The sequence below is a fragment of the Dendrobates tinctorius genome, unplaced genomic scaffold, assembly GCF_039654945.1.
Source record: "Dendrobates tinctorius isolate UK_male_01 unplaced genomic scaffold, ASM3965494v1 ptg000086l, whole genome shotgun sequence".
NCBI lineage: Eukaryota > Metazoa > Chordata > Amphibia > Anura > Dendrobatidae > Dendrobates > Dendrobates tinctorius.
The window spans coordinates 59,749,455-59,768,441 of record NW_027361754.1 but is presented as its reverse complement, the minus strand read 5'-3'; the positions used below and the strand labels follow the sequence as shown (position 1 = coordinate 59,768,441).

The 18,987-nt window shown below is 44.2% G+C and overlaps 1 protein-coding gene across 2 annotated transcripts in view; it reads left to right on the top strand.

The window, feature by feature from the left end:
- Window positions 1–18,987, top strand: part of LOC141097935 (uncharacterized) — a 151,256-nt gene that overhangs the window by 88,544 nt on the left and 43,725 nt on the right. For both annotated transcript variants that reach the window (XM_073585463.1, XM_073585462.1), the window contains exons 8-11: window positions 1,416–1,646; window positions 3,385–3,518; window positions 10,529–10,710; window positions 18,427–18,485. In XM_073585463.1, the coding sequence (XP_073441564.1) occupies window positions 1,416–1,646; window positions 3,385–3,518; window positions 10,529–10,710; window positions 18,427–18,485 (606 nt within the window). The remainder of the gene's footprint in view (window positions 1–1,415; window positions 1,647–3,384; window positions 3,519–10,528; window positions 10,711–18,426; window positions 18,486–18,987) is intronic.

Below are 18,987 nucleotides of genomic sequence, written 5' to 3'. Positions count from 1 at the left end.
TGATATTCGTTTTAAAAACCTAAAGAAATAAACTGGGATATAAGTTGGTATGCATGCAGCGTGTAGGTGCATGTTCACACTGCCCACTAAATAGGCAAAACCCAAGATAAAAGCATAATAAGCAAATACCCTGCAGTAAATAAAGAAATAGCAACAGTACATGAAAATAATATAGGGTGTTTAGTTAACATAATTTTGATTAAAAAACATAAAAACCATCCCACCGCATCAACGTGACCCTATTCGGGATGGTCCTAACCTCCCGTATTAAAATCTCAACATTTGTCAAGTGACGTACCTGTAAATAAGTGCTGAGAAGGACTGAGGCCTGGCTAATGGACACCCAGCCATGGGGAACTACATGAATGTAATATCCAGCTCAAAGCAAGGAAGGCCACTCCTTTATATGCAGTAGGTACAAACAAACTGAAACAAAAGCCTAAAAAATTAACCAGAATATATCCTATATTATTTTCATTTGCTATTGCTATTTATTTACTGCAGGGTATTTGCTTATTATGTTTTTATCTTGTGTTTTGTTGGTTTAGTGGTCTATGTGAAAATGCGCCTACATGCTGCTTGCACACCAACTTGTATTCCAGTTCATTTCTTTAGGTTTTTGTTTCAGTTTTTTTTGCATTCTGTGCAAATAAGGATGTGGTCTCCCTATTCCTTGAGATGGACATTACATTCGTGTAGTTCTCCATGGCTGGGTGTCTATTAGTCGACTAGTCTTAGTCCTTCTCAGCCCTTATCCACATGTACGCCACTTGACACATGGTAAGGTTTTAGTACTAGAGGTTAGAACTGTCCCGAATAAGGTCACCTTGACATGGTGGGATGACTTTTTACATTTTTTTTATCAAAATTGTTACCTAAGCACCTTATGTTATTTTTATGTTATTTATTTATAGTAGGGAATTTGCTTATTACGGAATGTTTCTATCTTGGGGTTTTGACTTTAGGCAGAATGAATCCTTTGTTACAAGGTGATATTACTTTGTAAATGTTTTTACCAATATTAATATTCATAGAAGACCTGCATCTACAAGAAGGCAGCACACTCTATGTGTCTTACATCTGTTCATTTTATTCTTTTATTTTTACCACCAAACCTTTTATTTTTAACCGACATCCCCTGAGCCTTTTAATAGGTTTTCGCTGTTGTATCATAATGAAGACCTCCCGTTCTTGGCATTTTCTGTTCCTGGGTGACAGCTCTTGTTATGTCTTTTATGGTTTTAATATTTTATGATCTAAGCTGCGTTGTATTCAGTCTGGCCTAAAGCTAAAGCTAGGTCTGTCTTCTCTTCTGCAAACATTTGTGAGTATGAGGCTGGATATGAAAGTTGTATGTGCTTTTTCAGAGCTTTTTTTATGACCTTTGGCCATCCGGCTCATTTTTCTTTTTTTAGGATTTCAAAGAACAAAATCCACAGGTGTCTCAGATCTCACAGGGAAGCAAAAAGATCTCAGAGGACTTCCCAGGAGGGCACGGGAAGCAACATGTCCATCCTGGAGGACAAGAGAGCTCCTTACGTCAAAGTCCCTCTGTACATCTAGCTCCCATAAAGCCAGCGATGCAGAATGACAGCCATGTTTCCAGATTTACCAGGACAGTTAACAGTCTCCCGGCCGGCAAAGAGGTTACACAAAATATTAGTTTTTTTCTTCTGATTGTGTCCTAGAAATGCGTTTGTCCACCTCTGGGAACAAATTATTATTATTTTTGTTTGTTACTTACATGCAAGTTTTTGGGGTTCAAAATCACTGCTGCTATTGAGATTCATTTTTTTTTAAAATGCACCATTTTGCTTTCAAAGGCTCTTTGTTTCTTGACACTTTACACTTTGATGTGGTCTGTTATCATAAAACATGAAAAATACCGAGAAAAGATTTAGAAACTTGCTGACAGCTTCTCAGTTAACTCATTCTGCAGCCAGCAATACACAGCACAACACAGAGGCTGTAGAAGGGAAATGGTGCAGAACGTTTAATGAATCCCAATGACAAAAATTATGTTTTTTTGCCAAATAACATGAATATATGACATTTATGAAATTTATGCCAATTTTATAAATTGTTTTTTTTTATTATTTCCACTTCCCAATTAATTTGAGGATCTTTATCAGAATCCATCTTCATTTGGTTATGGACTAATATCAACATTGATGCACATGCCTGAATAAAAATGGGTTCTAAGGGGTAGTGTTTCTCTTTGTGGAGCATGACATGTTTGACATGCCAGTGTAAGGAGACTTATAGGCCGTGCAATGCTCCCCTGGGAAATGAAATATTCTAATTACCTCTTCAGAGACAAGCAGGATTAGAACTCTAGCGCCACTTATTGTAAGCAGCAATCCTAAAAGTCAATATTGACCCTTTATCAAGCCTTGCCACATGATTATGGATTAAAATCAAACCAGAATCTCTGCTTGTAGACACGTTTTTCATGGTGTTGCCTGACATAATAGCTTTGCACCGCCTCTAAGTCTCTTTGCACTGACATGTCATGCTTGTTACTCTGGACAAAAAGAAACATTGCCCTTTAGACCCCAATCAGAATCCTCTCATGCTGACCAATCAGATCTCTTGCTTTGCACTGTGGAGGGGCAACAATCTGAAACACTTGTCTGCAAATAGAGATTCTGGTTTGGCTTTTGGCCTTCACATTCATGTCAGAGCGGAAGAATAGTGTTTTTTACATGTCCGGAGAGCTGACATGTTCTTTTTAATTTACTTTGTTTAAATCTTTTAAAATTGAGCTAAGCGGCACTGTAAAGTATTGAGGACAACACAACAGAGAAATTCTGACAAACAAAAGATGAAAGCTATAATGTACGATTGAGAAATCTGTATTACTTTTTTCCCCTAAATAATAATTTTAAATAATGTTTGAGTTTTTAGCTTGTAGTAATGATTTCTTATTTGACAAGGTATTCCCATTTAATAAATAGATGGCATATTGCTAGGACGTGCCTTCATGTTATGTTTGGAGCTCTTGGACCCCACTGATCCCAAGAATGAAGGAAGTGCTCTTCCTGCACAGTGGCACCTGTTTACTCATATGGGGCCGTTTGGCAGTTTTCAGTACAGCAGGTGGCCAGAGCGACCCTCTGCACCGAAAAAATAGTGAAGAGGTCATGTCGCCACTTCAGAATACTGGCCTCTTTTTCTCAGGATCAGTGGGGGTGACAGAGTTCAGATCGGTACCGATCCTAAAGTAATGGCATATCGGAGGCCATCGCTTTTAAAGATTAGAAATGTATTTCAATTGTTCCCATTATTTTCAATATTTTATGACAAACTGTATGTATGGAATATATAATACAGTATACGCAGCACTGGGTTTGGTCTTATTAATTAGAGGCTTGTGTATTGCAGATCAAAAACCAAAAAGTGATACCACCTGACCAAAAGCCGCAAAATAAAGTTGTTCCTGGCCCCCCGGGAGTTGTAGATAAAAAGACCCCCACCGCCAGTGCTGTGGCTGCTAATAAACAAGTCTCCATTCACAGGTGCGTGGTTGAGTGCCGAGTCTTTTCATTCCGCCTCTAATCCTTCATCTTTATGACGGCGGCTCAGATCTTCACGCTGGTTAATCCCCTCTGCTCCTTCCTGGACTGAAATGAGTTTAGGTTTGACAGCGGAGTCTTTAAAGGTGACCGCACATGTAGTGATTTGTGATACGCAGCCGGGAACCTTGCGGCAAAAACCACCCGCAGGCTCCGGATACGCAGCGTGTACAGGTAAAGGACGTGGTCATTCGACATTTCAGTTCTCGGCTACACAGGAAAAAAAGCCATTTTTGCAGGTGCCCAAATGTCAGAAATAATTCAATATTTTCTCATATGTGCAGATTGTATATATCTATGTGAGCCGTAAATAAAGAATTGGGAATAATATGATTCAGTGTAAATCTCCACCCAATGTTGGGTCATTTTCCAGTTCCACAATCTTGAAATTTAAGAAATTTTTACAGTTTTGGAAAACCCTCTTTCCGAACTACAAAAAAATTGTGCTTATAGAGGTATTCCTATCTCCAAGATGCTATCCAAATATATAGTAGGTGCAATAATAATATTAGCAAATACCTCCAATTAAAATGATGTATAGTTCTCCTGATTCACTATGTCTGTTTCCCCATGTAGAGCATTGCAGTAACTTATGTATCCATGGTTATGACCATTCATATAGTGACAGTTAGCTAGATGTTAGTGGTCGTAACCATGGATACCTAAGCTACTGCAATGCTCTACATGGGGAAATAGACATGGCAAATCAGGAGAACTATACTACATTTCTAATTGGAGGTATTTGCTATTATTATTATTACACCTACTAAATATTGGGATAGATTCTTGGAGATGGGATTACCCCTTTAACCCTTCCTCTACAGGTCAATCACTGAGTTTCTGGATCGCTCTCCCAGGGCTGTGGAGTACTCGGTACCGGGCCCGATGAACTTCAATGGGAGATGTAACGGCAGCTGGGACCCAGCCTGTGGCCCTGGGCGCCCATTGTAAAAGGAGTTGTTGTAGTGTGCTTATGGTGATGAAAGTTTGAATGTGATTCGTGACGCCACCTGTGGTGTTCGGCAATGAAGATGTAAGCCGACGCTGCAGACATATCCTCTGGGACAGATGGTGTGGTGCAGCAGTGATGTTATAGCCCTCCACAGGCAGGGCTGTAGTCCCAGGACAGTGTAGGTGAAGTGACACTTAGATGGTGTAGTGTCGGGCGCAAGGGATGTAGCAATGCTGGGCGGGTTGGCGCAGGAATAAGTGGAGGACACAGGACATGTAGTTCTAAAACTTTACTCACAGTCTGTTGCAGGTACAGGTGCCCGCATCCGTGCCATGTCCTCCGGGTCAGGAGCTCAGCCAACTTCCAGGCAAGATGAAGTACTCCTTTCCAACACTCCGCCAACATATGTGCCTTTTCTGAACGTCTCCTCTTATAGCACCTTTGAATGAAGTACTCCTAGTACTGAGTTACACTGGAGTTCCTGCTGTCAGATGTCCCTATGAACTCCTTGCTACTAAGTCCCGGCTCACTATTCTGTTGCTGTTGTGCCCCCAAGTCTTGTGTGGGAATAAAGTGGTCACTACTTCTATCCCTCCGGTGTATGCTGCAGGACCATTAGTATCCGTACAACCTCGGGGACCAGACCCCGGCCTTGCGCTGTGAACTTGGGAAGGGTTCTCTCTTCCAACCCTGTTCCATAGTTCCTCTATTCTCCTTACGTTCCGTTCTAATCCTTCTTCCCAATGGAGAATCAAGCTTCCTTTCTCTGTCTCTTTCCTGTGCCAGCAGACCCAGATTACTGTGGCCTGCTGCAGCACTTCCTTCTTCCATCCCTCTCCCGGGGATCTTCTCTGTCTCACTCTCTGTCCTTCTACATCCTCACTCACTGACTGAATGAATGACTGACTGAACGACTCAACTCTTCCCGCTCTTTTGTGTAAACTAAACTCCACCCACCTCCCAGCACGTTTCGTGTTCCAAGCAGGGAGCCGCCAAGGGGTGCTATGCTACACTCCAAGCAGGGAGCCGCCGAAGGTGCTTTGCTACAATACTTTGTGGTGTGGGGTGCAGGTGTTGGAGTGTGGTCAGGTGTCTCCACCTTACCTGGATAGTGGGGTACCACACCTCAGGAGGAGGTGCAGTACCTCTGTGGCGACTGAACCCTCAGGGGCGCCACATTTCCGCCACTGTTATCATCTGCAGTGCTGACGTCACATTGAAAAGACTGCAGCGTCTCTGACCGAGTAAACGACATGAACCACCGTTTAAAAAGCCGTTGAGCACGCTGATTGGCTACAGCGCTTTTCATTGGGGATGAGCTCTGCAATAACAGACACTGGGAGCAGCGGTGGAGACATAGCACTAGACCTGTGGAGGGGGGGAGTAAAGCACAGTTTGTTCTTTTTATGAAACGAACTGCAGCCACGCTAAAGGGGTTTCCCAAAACCTGAAAACCCTTTTAAAAAAATATAGAATACTAACTGAAGAGCCCGGCATTGCCCGGGCATAGTAAATAACTACGGTTAGTTATAACAAATTATAATGATTATATCTATATATATAAAGCTGAGTGTAGAGCCCCGCCCACTCCGCATAGCCACATTCACTATAATATCCCACATCATCCCGTCCGCCAGAGCCACCGGACTACTACCCCTAATATCCCACATCATCCCATCACAGCCACCGGACAACTACCACTAATATCCCACATCATCCCGTCAGAGCCACCGGACTACTGCCCCTAATATCCCACATCATCCTGTCAAAGCTACCGGACTACTACACCTAATATCCCACATCATCCCGTCAGCCAGAACCACGGGACAATTACTACAAATATCCCCCATCATCCCGTCACAGCCGGCGGACTACTACCCCTAATATCCCACATCATTCCATCAGAGCCACCGGACTACTACCCCTAATATCCCACATCATCCCATCAGCCAGAGCCACCGGACTACTACCCCTAATATCCCACATCATTCCATCAGAGCCACCGGACTACTACCCCTAATATCCCACATCATCCCATCAGCCAGAGCCACCGGACTACTACCCCTAAGATCCCACATCATCCTGTCAGCCAGAGCCACCGGACTACTACCCCTAAGATCCCACATCATCCTGTCAGCCTGGGGTCAGAACCAGAGCGCTGAGTGGAATGATCCTAATTTCCATACTGGGGATCCCTTTATGAGAGGCCTGGTGTCATAACCAGAGCGCTGAGTGGATTTGCCCTGACTTCCATACCAATGATCCCTTTAATAGGAGCCTGGGGTGAGAATCAGAGCGCTGAGGGATTTACCCTAACTTCCAAACCGGAGATCTCTTTAAGAGAGGCCTGGAATCAGTATCAAAGCGCAGAGTGGATTTGCCCTCACTTTCATACTGGGGATCCCTTTAAGAGGGGCCTGGGGTCAGAACCAGAGCGCTGAGTGGAATTGCCCTAACTTCCATACCAATGATCCCTTTAAGAGATACTGGGGTCAGAACCAGAGCACTGAGTGGAATTGCCCTAACTTCCATACCGGGGATCCCTTTAAGAGAGCCTGGGATCAAAACCAGAGCACTGAGTGGATTTGCCCTGACTTGCATACCAATGATCCCTTTAATAGAATCCTGGGGTCAAAATCAGAGCGCTGAAGGATTTGCCCTAACTTCCATACAAGAGATCCCTTCAGGAGAGCCTGGGGTCAGTACCAGAGCATTTGAAGGCAATTGCCCTGACTTCCATACCAATGATCCCTTTAATAGGAGCCTGGGGTGAGAATCAGAGCGCTGAGGGATTTACCCTAACTTCCAAACCGGAGATCTCTTTAAGAGAGGCCTGGAATCAGTATCAAAGCGCAGAGTGGATTTGCCCTCACTTTCATACTGGGGATCCCTTTAAGAGGGGCCTGGGGTCAGAACCAGAGCTCTGAGTGGAATTGCCCTAACTTCCATACCAATGATCCCTTTAAGAGATACTGGGGTCAGAACCAGAGCACTGAGTGGAATTGCCCTAACTTCCATACCGGGGATCCCTTTAAGAGAGCCTGGGATCAAAACCAGAGCACTGAGTGGATTTGCCCTGACTTGCATACCAATGATCCCTTTAATAGAATCCTGGGGTCAAAATCAGAGCGCTGAAGGATTTGCCCTAACTTCCATACAAGAGATCCCTTCAGGAGAGCCTGGGGTCAGTACCAGAGCATTTGAAGGCAATTGCCCTGACTTCCATACCGGGGATCCCTTTAAGAGAGGCTGGGGTCTGAACCAGAACGCGGAGTGGAATTGCCCTAACTTCCATACCGGGGATCCCTTTAAGAGAGGCCTGGGGTCAGAACCAAAGCACTGGATGGATTTGTCCTGACTTCCATACCAGTGATCACTTTAATAGAAGCCTGGGGTCAGAATCAGAGTGCTGAGGGATTTGCCCTAACTTCCTTACCGGAGATCCCTTTAAGAGAGGCCTGGGGTCAGTACCAAAGTTCAGAGTGGATTTGCCCTCACTTCCGTACCGGGGATCCCTTTAAGAGGGGCCTGGGGTCAGAAAAAGAGCGCATAGTGGAATTGCCCTAACTTCCATACCAATGATCCCTTTAAGAGACCCTGGGGTCAGAACCACAGAGCTGAGTGGAACGGTCCTAACTTCCATACCGGGGATCCCTTTAAGAGAGGCCTGGGGTCAAAGCCAAAGCTCTGGATGGATTTGCCCTGACTTCCATACCAATGATCCCTTTAATAGAAGCTTGGGGTCTGAATCAGAGCGCTGAAGGATTTGCACTAACTTCCATACCGGAGATCCCTTTAAGAGGGAAGATGTGCCTATGGGATGGAGGATATGTGATGGGTATATGGGAACGGGAGGGGGGATTCATTTCTGTCATGTGCTCTCTGCTCCTTTCTGGGGGGCAGACAATGGCTGGGAGCTTATATTCCCGGGGATGCTAGATTTCTCCCACCCGGTCAGTGTCTGCAGAGGTGTTGTCGTGGAGTGGGAAAACTGTTGCTCATAGCAACCAATCACAGCTCAGCTTCTTTTAAACAGCTCTGGTGAAATGAAAGATGCTTTGTGATTGGTTGGTGATACACACATATATTCAATTTTATATATATATATAGATAGCTAACACCCACTCTCACAAACAAAAAAATCCCACATATTTCACCCAAAATGTACTCCTTTCCTTTACATATTCCCCAGTTTTAATTGTTCTATCAAAATAAATACAGTACGAGTCAAGAAATCTTGTGTGTGTCTCAGGCGTTTAGCCATTTTTCCCCTGCCCTGTACACTACCCTGTGTCTGGCTTTAAGACAACCGGCTGTAGCAGGAGGCTCTCCCTTCTGCACTGTATACAGGGTGACACAAAGATTAACCCCGATTGTTAGTGCTTATGTGTGACCATCGTTCTATAAACTTCTAGGGGTTTATGGAGGTAGTGAGCATGCGTGACCACTGCTCCCAATAGACCGTTGATGGAATAGCAATCACGCATTCACAGTAGCACCCCATTCAAGCATTCTTGTAATTAGTGGGGGGCCCAGACTCCCAAGTGATCATACATTTATACCTTATTCTTTGGTTATCTAATACATTTTTTTAAAGGATAATCCCTAACCCTTTTTTTAAATAGGAGCTGTGTAAAGCATCATTTCACCAGAGGCGGCACTGCAGGGGAATTAAACACCTGCTGCCTGGTTCCTTCTCAGTCGATCACTGGGTTTCACAGCACTTAGCACAATTCAGAGACTATAAATAGGGGGCTGATATTTGTAGGGTCCTTTAAAAATTATATCTATGCTTGACTTAAAGGCACACACTCACATTAGACTAAATATCGGTGGGATCAGCCGGTGGTCTGATGTGAATGGGGCTCTCTCTATTCTCCCGCAACTGATGTTGCTGGGGGAGAGAACGATTGGATTTCCAATGGCCGTTCCTGGTGAAAAGTGGCTGCCAGATATTTCTGGTGGCTGCTTTCTTATAGAGAACACAGGAGCGCTCGGCCAATCGTGTACTCCTGTGTAAAGAGGAGTCAGGGAAAATGGTTGACCACCAAACAACCCCAGTGGGATCCAAAAGAGTATTTTTATGTTCTCTTGGAAACATTGAGGTCTTGTATCTTTTTATTATGCTTCCTGAGCAAATCCAGAGGCGACGTCTTACCCCCAGAAGACTTGCTAAAGCGAGTCCTGGCGCTCGTGATTGAGAATTTGTGCCAAAAACCCTAATGAAGTTTTCTTTGTTTTAGTAGACACAGGGGTGACAATGAAAGCCATTATTGCGTCCTTAGGATTGAGAAGTGCTTGGGGCATGCAATTTCTTCCCTCCCTAATTAAGCAGTTTTCAGATGTTTCACCACTAAATTATTCTTTTAAAGCAAATAATGGCAGTATAATGGATTGGAGTAACCCATCTGACCTCATCGTGTAGTATGGAAAGTTATATTAATGTTGGCAAGAGGTAAGAGGCAAAAACACCGGGGTGTGTAGGGACACGTCCGCATTGACGAGCAGAATGAAAACCGTTCAGCTGTCAGTTTCTGAATATATTTTTAAGCGGTACGGCGTAAAGCACAGATCTAAAACGGGCATGTTGTTGTGCCTCCTGTCAGTCCTGGGCTGTTCACATAGAAGACCAAGAAAGCTGCACTTCCACCAGTTATACTGACTAGTTGTCTCGTGCCATGTAGTCCTTCATATGCTCTGTGTAACCACGCCCCTGCCATTGATTGGAAGCTTTCTGTTTATGCACAGTATACACAGAAAGTAGCCAATCAGTGATGTGGGCGGGGTTATACAGCACTAAGCATTCAGAGAACTGCTAGATCCTCAACAGAGAAAACGGTGTTTTTATCAAAACTGCAGCAAGTAGCCCAGTAAGTAATATATCCCTGAAATCGGGGTCTCTTCCCCTACAACATGATGCTCTCACAACATAGCAAAAATCCAGGTGACAGACTCCCTTTAATAACAATTGCTGATGATTTGAAATTTTTTTTTTCTACAGCTGGCAGGACATAGTTAACAAAGTGAACGCCCGTATAACCGAAGTAGAGAACAAAAACCGGATCAGTAATGTGCTCACGAAATCTGTCACCCATCATGTTAATGTTCCAACTGGGAAGAGGGAACCTGCGTTACCACAAGAGAGCGACCACAAAATGGAAGCAGATGATGAGCTGCAGATGGGTGAGTGATGATTTACACAAGAGTCAGGGAAACGGAAAAACGCTATGGGACCCTTTGTTATCTATGAGCAACCATGAGTCTGGATTTGATATCATATATTTAAAATTTGATACAAATTGTTTTAATTAAGGGAATGTATATAAGAGACAAGCTTTACCCCTGAGGAAGCCACGATACATGGTGATTCGCGTAGAGACTCTTCTGTTTGCTTCTCAATGGACGTTCTGGTTATTGCTATTCTGTGTTCTGTATTGCACCCTGCCGCCCCCATTCTTCACATTTGTTTGCACCTTATAATCTATATTGATGCTTTTCCTGATGAGCACTATGCACTTTACACTTACTGAATGCTCTTTCGCTCTTGGTATTCTTGTGCATTACATGTATTGCAGTATATCGTTTACTTGAATCATACATCATTGACTGGAACAGTCTTTGCTTTTTGTTTTGTCCGTGTGACCATAGGTTATAAATCTTTAGGGAGACTGAGTTAACGCTATGGACACCTCTGACATGGAAAAATGTATTTTTACATATGTTAGTGGTTACCTTTAGTTAATAAAACTGGACTAATTTCAGGCTGCAACCTTCATTCCTTCACTCATTTTCAGACTTTCTGATATCCAGTTCGCACTCTGATCCACGTTTCAGATTTTTCTCTTGTGTGAGTGTCTCTCGCAGTGTTACAGGCTGGATGTGAGCTCTGTGTGTATCCAGGGTGCTGCTGTATTCACTTCCTTCCATGTATCGGCACAGCTCCAGAACTGCTTATTTCCGCTTCATATCTTTTCCTTGTCTATCTGATTTCCGCAGCCTCACAGAATGGAGATGATGGACAATTTTTTTTTCTGCGGGTATTGCGGACCGTGACATATACCTGTCTGAACCTGGCTTTGGAATATGTGGTAGTTATTAAACCTGTAGAGAGAGTGGGGTCCTTGCTCTGGTCGCAAATCATTTACTATAGGTTGAAGGTCCCCGCTCTAGTTGGCCACAAGTTCTTTACTATAAGGTGGGGGTCCCTGCTCCACTTGCTAACAAGTCCTTTACTTTAGGGTGTAGGTCCCTGCTCTGGTTAGTCACAAGTCCTTTAGTATAGAGTGGGGTCCCCGCTTTGGTTGGTCACACATCCATTCTTTTCAAAAAGTAGGGGGTCCCTGCTCTGGTTGGTTACAGGTCCTTTACTATAGGGTGGGGTTCTCTGCTTTGGTTGGTCACACATCTATCCTTTACAATAAGGAGGGGGCCCCGCTCTGATTGGTTACACGTTCTTTACTATAGGGTGGGGGTCCCTGCTCTGACTGGTTACGCCTTTTTTACTATATGTTGGGGGTCTCGGCTCTGGTTGGTTACATGTCCTCTACTATAGGGTGGGGGTCTCTGCTTTGGTTGCTTACACATTTTTTACTATATGGTGAGGGTCCGCGCTCTGGTTGGTTATATGTCCTCTACTATAGGGTGGGGGTCTCTGCTTTGGTTGCTTACACATTTTTTACTATATGGTGAGGGTCCGCGCTCTGGTTGGTTACATGTCCTCTACTATAGGGTGGGGGTCCCTGCTTTGGTTGGCTACACATTTGTTACTATATGGTGAGGGTCCGCGCTCTGGTTGGTCATAAATCCATTACTTCAATGTGGAGGTCCCTGCTCTGGTTGGTCACACGTCCTTTACTATAAGGTGGGGGTCCCCACTCTGATTGGTCACAATTCCTTTCCTATAGGATGAGGGGTCTCCGTGTTGGTTGGTTACATTTCCTTTACTATTAGGTGGGGGTCCCCGATCTCGTTGGTCACAAGTCCTTTACTATGGGGTGATTTTTTTTTAATACTTATATTGGAATACACTTACTTAGGACCCCTGTAAAAGTTGTTTGGTATTTTGTGTGATCATTTGTATGGCACCTGTTGTCAAACCTCTAAAATGTTAATTTACAGCAATCACAGGGTGCAGGCTCTGGCCAGGGGGTCCTGCCAGTGGGGAACCTTCTTACATCTTTTAATGAGAAGCCGAACATCACGGTGCTGTAGCTCCACTAATGATCTCTCTTAAATCTTCACCATTGAAGGATTTGTACATTTTTGATCTATGCACTGAATCTAGGCCAGGTTCAGCAGGGTGCTGGGCTCGTACCCTCCTTCACAAAGCTCTTTAATAAAGATTGCTTACCAACCTTCCAAATGTCAGCCCACTGCTATGAATCACAAATGGAGCCTATGTTCTTCTCCAATTCTCCTACAAAAAAGTTCATATTTTTGAACCTAAAAGTTGCAGTATCTACAAACTACGCAACCAGTCATTCACCCTATCCATTTAATTAAAAGCAAACCCATATCCCAGACCTGACTGCACAGCTTAGGGCACCTGATAGATGCCTATTTGTCATTGGTTCACTAAAGGAACATGACCTTTAATTGTAAAGGGAATCTGTCAGCAGGATTTCACCTCCCAAGCTATTTATATGCACATATAGTAGCTGTTTAAAAAAAAAAGTCCAGCATTAACTTTACACCATCAGTCCATTTCTCCATCTCTGAGAAATCAGCATTTGTATTAATATGCAAATTAGGCTGAAGAGCTATGGTAGATCTGAAGCCTCTGTGGGGGTCCCTGCTCCACTTGCTAACAAGTCCTTTACTTTAGGGTGTAGGTCCCTGCTCTGGTTAGTCACAAGTCCTTTAGTATAGAGTGGGGTCCCCGCTTTGGTTGGTCACACATCCATTCTTTTCAAAAAGTAGGGGGTCCCTGCTCTGGTTGGTTACAGGTCCTTTACTATAGGGTGGGGTTCTCTGCTTTGGTTGGTCACACATCTATCCTTTACAATAAGGAGGGGGCCCCGCTCTGATTGGTTACACGTTCTTTACTATAGGGTGGGGGTCCCTGCTCTGACTGGTTACACGTCCTTTACTATATGATGGGGGTCTCGGCTTTGGTTGGTTACACATTTTTTACTATATGTTTGGGGTCTCGGCTCTGGTTGGTTACATGTCCTCTACTATAGGGTGGGGGTCTCTGCTTTGGTTGCTTACACATTTTTTACTATATGGTGAGGGTCCGCGCTCTGGTTGGTTACATGTTCTCTACTATAGGGTGGGGGTCCCTGCTTTGGTTGGCTACACATTTTTTACTATATGGTGAGGGTCCGCGCTCTGGTTGGTCATAAATCCATTACTTCAATGTGGAGGTCCCTGCTCTGGTTGGTCACACGTCCTTTACTATAAGGTGGGGGTCCCCACTCTGATTGGTCACAATTCCTTTCCTATAGGATGAGGGGTCTCCGCGTTGGTTGGTTACATTTCCTTTACTATTAGGTGGGGGTCCCCGATCTCGTTGGTCACAAGTCCTTTACTATGGGGTGATTTTTTTTAATACTTATATTGGAATACACTTACTTAGGACCCCTGTAAAAGTTGTTTGGTATTTTGTGTGATCATTTGTATGGCACCTGTTGTCAGACCTCTAAAATGTTAATTTACAGCAATCACAGGGTGCAGGCTCTGGCCAGGGGGTCCTGCCAGTGGGGAACCTTCTTACATCTTTTAATGAGAAGCCACACATCACAGTGCTGTAGCTCCACTAATGATCTCTCTTAAATCTTCACCATTGAAGGATTTGTACATTTTTGATCTATGCACTGAATCTAGGCCAGGTTCAGCAGGGTGCTGGGCTCGTACCCTCCTTCACAAAGCTCTTTAATAAAGATTGCTTACCAACCTTCCAAATGTCAGCCCACTGCTATGAATCACAAATGGAGCCTATGTTCTTCTCCAATTCTCCTACAAAAAAGTTCATATTTTTGAACCTACAAGTTGCAGTATCTACAAACTACGCAACCAGTCATTCACCCTATCCATTTAATTAAAAGCAAACCCATATCCCAGACCTGACTGCACAGCTTAGGGCACCTGATAGATGCCTATTTGTCATTGGTTCACTAAAGGAACATGACCTTTAATTGTAAAGGGAATCTGTCGGCAGGATTTCACCTCCCAAGCTATTTATATGCACATATAGTAGCTGTTTAAAAAAAAGTCCAGCATTAACTTTACACCATCATTCCATTTCTCCATCTCAGAGAAATCAGCATTTGTATTAATATGCAAATTAGGCTGAAGAGCTATGGTAGATCTGAAGCCTCTGTCACTCCAGCTCTAGTCACTGCCCAGCTCTAGTCACTGCCCAGCTCTGTCTTATGTGGCTAACACGTGTTGTGTAATTTCAGGCAAAGGATACCTCAATCAAAAATGAGGAGGCGGTGCTGGGTGAGAAATAGGGCTAGAGTGCAGAGGCTTCAGATCTACCATAGCTCTTCAGCCTCATTTGCGTATCAATTGAAACCCTGATTTCTCAGTAATGGAGGAATGGACTGGCCATGTAAAGGTATTGCTGAACTTGTCTTTGAAGGAGCTACATGCACATAGAAGTAAAGCCATGTATTCCAACTTGCATACTGCTCTTTTAGACTTATTGGCCCCCCATCGTTGATGAAACTGTTGCGCCACCTGTAGAAGGAATGGTGCAGCAACAACTGTGGTTTCATCACTGGGTCTTTATCAACCGTTCTTTAATGGAAGCTGGGTGACATTCAATATGGTCACCATTGTCGCTCCAACAGTATTTATCACCAAGGTTTCATAGGATCCTGAATAGCTAATCTTGCTAGTTATGCCGGTAGATGTCAGGAGAGTTTATCACTGTAAAAACATGCCGATTTCTTTTTCAGGACTTTTGTGAAAACCTGTAAATAAATATTCCCTTGCAAAAATGTCAACCATCCTGGGACTTAAATGCAAATTTACATAAATCTTGCCCATTTTGTGACCCAGCTTGTGAAAAAGGACATTATGTCGTGGCTCTTTGCACATTATTAAAATTACCATATATATACTCGTGTATAAGCCGAGATTTTCAGCCCATTTTTTTGGACTGAAAGTCCCCCTCTCGGCTTATACACGAGTCATATACCTTGGGATCGGCAGGGGCGGGGGAGCGATGGTGTCAGAGATCATACTGACCCCCCCTGACGTGTCTCTGCAGCTCCCCCACGCTTCTCCCACAGTCTCCCTTCCTTCCTTCAGCAGTCACGTGGTACTGCTCCTTAAACTCATGAATATGCACATATTCATGAGTTCAATGGGCGGTACCACGTGACAGCTGAAGGTAGGAAGGGAGACCGTGGGAGAAGCAAGGGGGGCTGCAGAGACCGCATCAAGAGGGGGTATGTATATCAACATTCACCTGTCCCTGGTCCATCGCTGCTTGCTGCTGTCTGCTGCATCCTGTTTCAGTAACATTTAGGCAGCAGAGGGCGAGATGACATGGTTAGTGCGCGCCGCGTCCTCTGCTGCCTAAACAGTCACTGGCAGAGGATGCAGCAGACAGCAGCAAGCAGCGATGGACTGGGGACAGGTGAATATCTCAGGTGCCGGGTCCTGAGCGAGCGGCGACACCGGCACCTGTCCCCCATAGCGCGCCGGTGCCCCCACCTGCTCAGGACCCAGCACCTGGCCCCCAGCGACAAGAGGTGAGTATATCATTTTTTGCAGCAGCAGCTGCAGCATATGGGGTGTAATCTATGGAGCAGCATATTGGGGCATATTCTATGGGGCAGCATTTGGGGGCATATTCTATGGGCAGCATATGGGGGCATATTCTATGGGGCAGCATTTGGGGGCATATTCTATGGGCAGCATATGGGGGCAGCATATGGGGGCATATTCTATGGAGCAGCAAATGGGGGCATATTCTATGGGGCAGCATTTGGGGGCATATTCTATGGGCAGCATATGGGGGCAGCATATGGGGGCATATTCTATGGAGCAGCAAATGGGGGCATATTCTATGGGGAAGTATATGGGGGCATATTCTATGGAGCAGCATATGGGGGCATATTCTATGGAGCATCTTATGGGGGCATAATCTATGGAGCATCTTATGGGGCATAATGTATGGAGCATTTTATGGGGAAATAATCTATGGAAAATCTTATGGAGCATCTTATGGGGAGTCATAATCTATGGAGCATCTTATGGGGCATATTCTATGGAGCATCTTATGGGGCCATAACCTTTATGGAGCAGCATATGGGGCATATTATTCTATGGAGCATCTTATGGGGCCATTATTAACCTTTGTGCAGCATTATATGGTGCGTATTTTGCATGGAGCATCTTATGGGGCCATCATGAACTGTATGGAGCATTATATGGGGCTCCTGATTCAATATGGATATTCAAAAACATTTAACCTACGGATGTCTCAATTAATTTTACTTTTACTGGTATCTATTTTTATTTTTGAAATTTACCAGTAGCTGCTGCATTTTCCACCCTAGGCTTTTACACGAGTCGATAAGTTTTCCCATTTTTTTGTTGCAAAATTAGGACGTTCGGCTGATACTCGGGTTGGCTTATACACGAGTATATATGGTACATCCAAGTTAGGATTGAAGTATCTTAAGTAAACCCAGAGATATTCACATATGTTTCTTCTGTAGTGCAATACATGAAATCTTTGCTTGCAGTCCAACTGAACATTTCTTCAGTCTTCTTTGGGGTTGCATGCTTTCAACTTTCTCTCCCAAATGATGAGAAAGATCAGTAGTCTATCAGTTGCTGATGCGTGATTGGCAGTCTGTGGGAGCGAAGGTTGTAAGTGCACGCCCACAGAGAAGACTCTGAAGAAACGCCCAGTTGAACTGTAAGCTAAGATATCACACACTGCGCGCCAGAAGAAACAAATGTAAATATTTCTGGAAGGGGGCGATGCAGCACAAATGGAAAAGAGCGACAGAATCACGGGAGCTCTGGAATTTTTACAACATTTTTTTTTGAGCAGGTGACAAGTCCTATTTAAAGGGTTGACAGGTGGGCAACAGCTGACCTCAATATTTAGTGTTCTTTATCACCTATCCTGTGGGCATGGGAAACCCCCTTTTAAAGCAAACCTGTCAGCAGGATTTTGCTCAATAAACTACGGACAATGTCAGGTTGGCGCTATTATACTGATTAAAATGATACCTGGGTGATGAAATCCATCTTGTGGTTGTTCTTTAATCTTTGTTTGTAGTTTTCAGTTAATGAGATTCTGGCGCTTTGAGATGGACAGGGCTTTATGTGGTGCTCTGCTTACATATGCATCTCTATGGCTTAAGCCATAGAGATGAATATATAAGCAGAGCACTACATAAAGCCCCGCCTACAGGCCGCCCACTGCCCCTCCTACAGTCCCACCCTACATCCCCACCCATAGGCCATCCCGGAGAATGAGAATCTCATTAACTGTAAACTGCAAATAAAGATTAAACAACAACCACAAGACAGATTTCATCACCAAGGTATCATTGTAATCAGTATAACGGCCCCAATCTGACACTGTCTGGAGGTTACTGAGCACAATCCTGCTGACAGGTTCCCTTTAAATATTCTGTCTATCCTTACCTGTATTGCTGCATAACCGGCAATATTTGCTTTTCTAATTGTAGGCACATTGTCTGTCTCCTAACCTTTTACAGAAATATTTTGTAGCAAAAGACAATGGGGGAATTTCAATTTACTAGGATTTTCTTTAATTCTAGCAGTCAATATGACAATATTTAGTTGTGTTACAGTCTTGGAGTGATGTGGGTGCTACGTGTCGCTGTCTCGCACTCTGTATGTTCATTATACAGTATGAAAAAAAAAAGCTCCGAGATTAATAATTGAATCACCTTCTTGCAGATGCCGGAGTGATTGACAGAGAGGAGGCCGGGAAGCTGCACGTAGGGCAGAATACACCGGTAAGGAAAGGCATTACCATTCAGCACTCGGCTTCACAGCCACAGCAATTCTGCACTGCTAATTCCCAGCTCATTGACATACAGTCGATATGTGACTGGTAGCACGCCGTCGCTGGACGCTTGAATCCCTGTAGATCACCATTGTAGATTGTCCTAGAGATTTGGACTAATATATTCACATCTTCCTTTTTATTTGGAGTCACTGACCGTGTGCACGAAGCCTCTGACCCGCTAACATTCATGTCATGTCTTGTATGTCCCAGCTGTCATTGAACCTTACAATTTTTTCATATTCAGACAATTTCAGGTGTTCTTTGGGGCAACGCCAGTGTTGCCCTACCATTGGCCATTGGGGAAAAAAATATTCAGTAGGTTGGATTTTAATGGGGTTCTTCCAAATGGAAGACCCTATGACATGATGAAGACCCGGTAGCCAGCGAGTATGGCTTCGGGTAGCTCTCGCCGCCAAGAGAGTGTTCGAATATTTCTGTACCTCCCACAG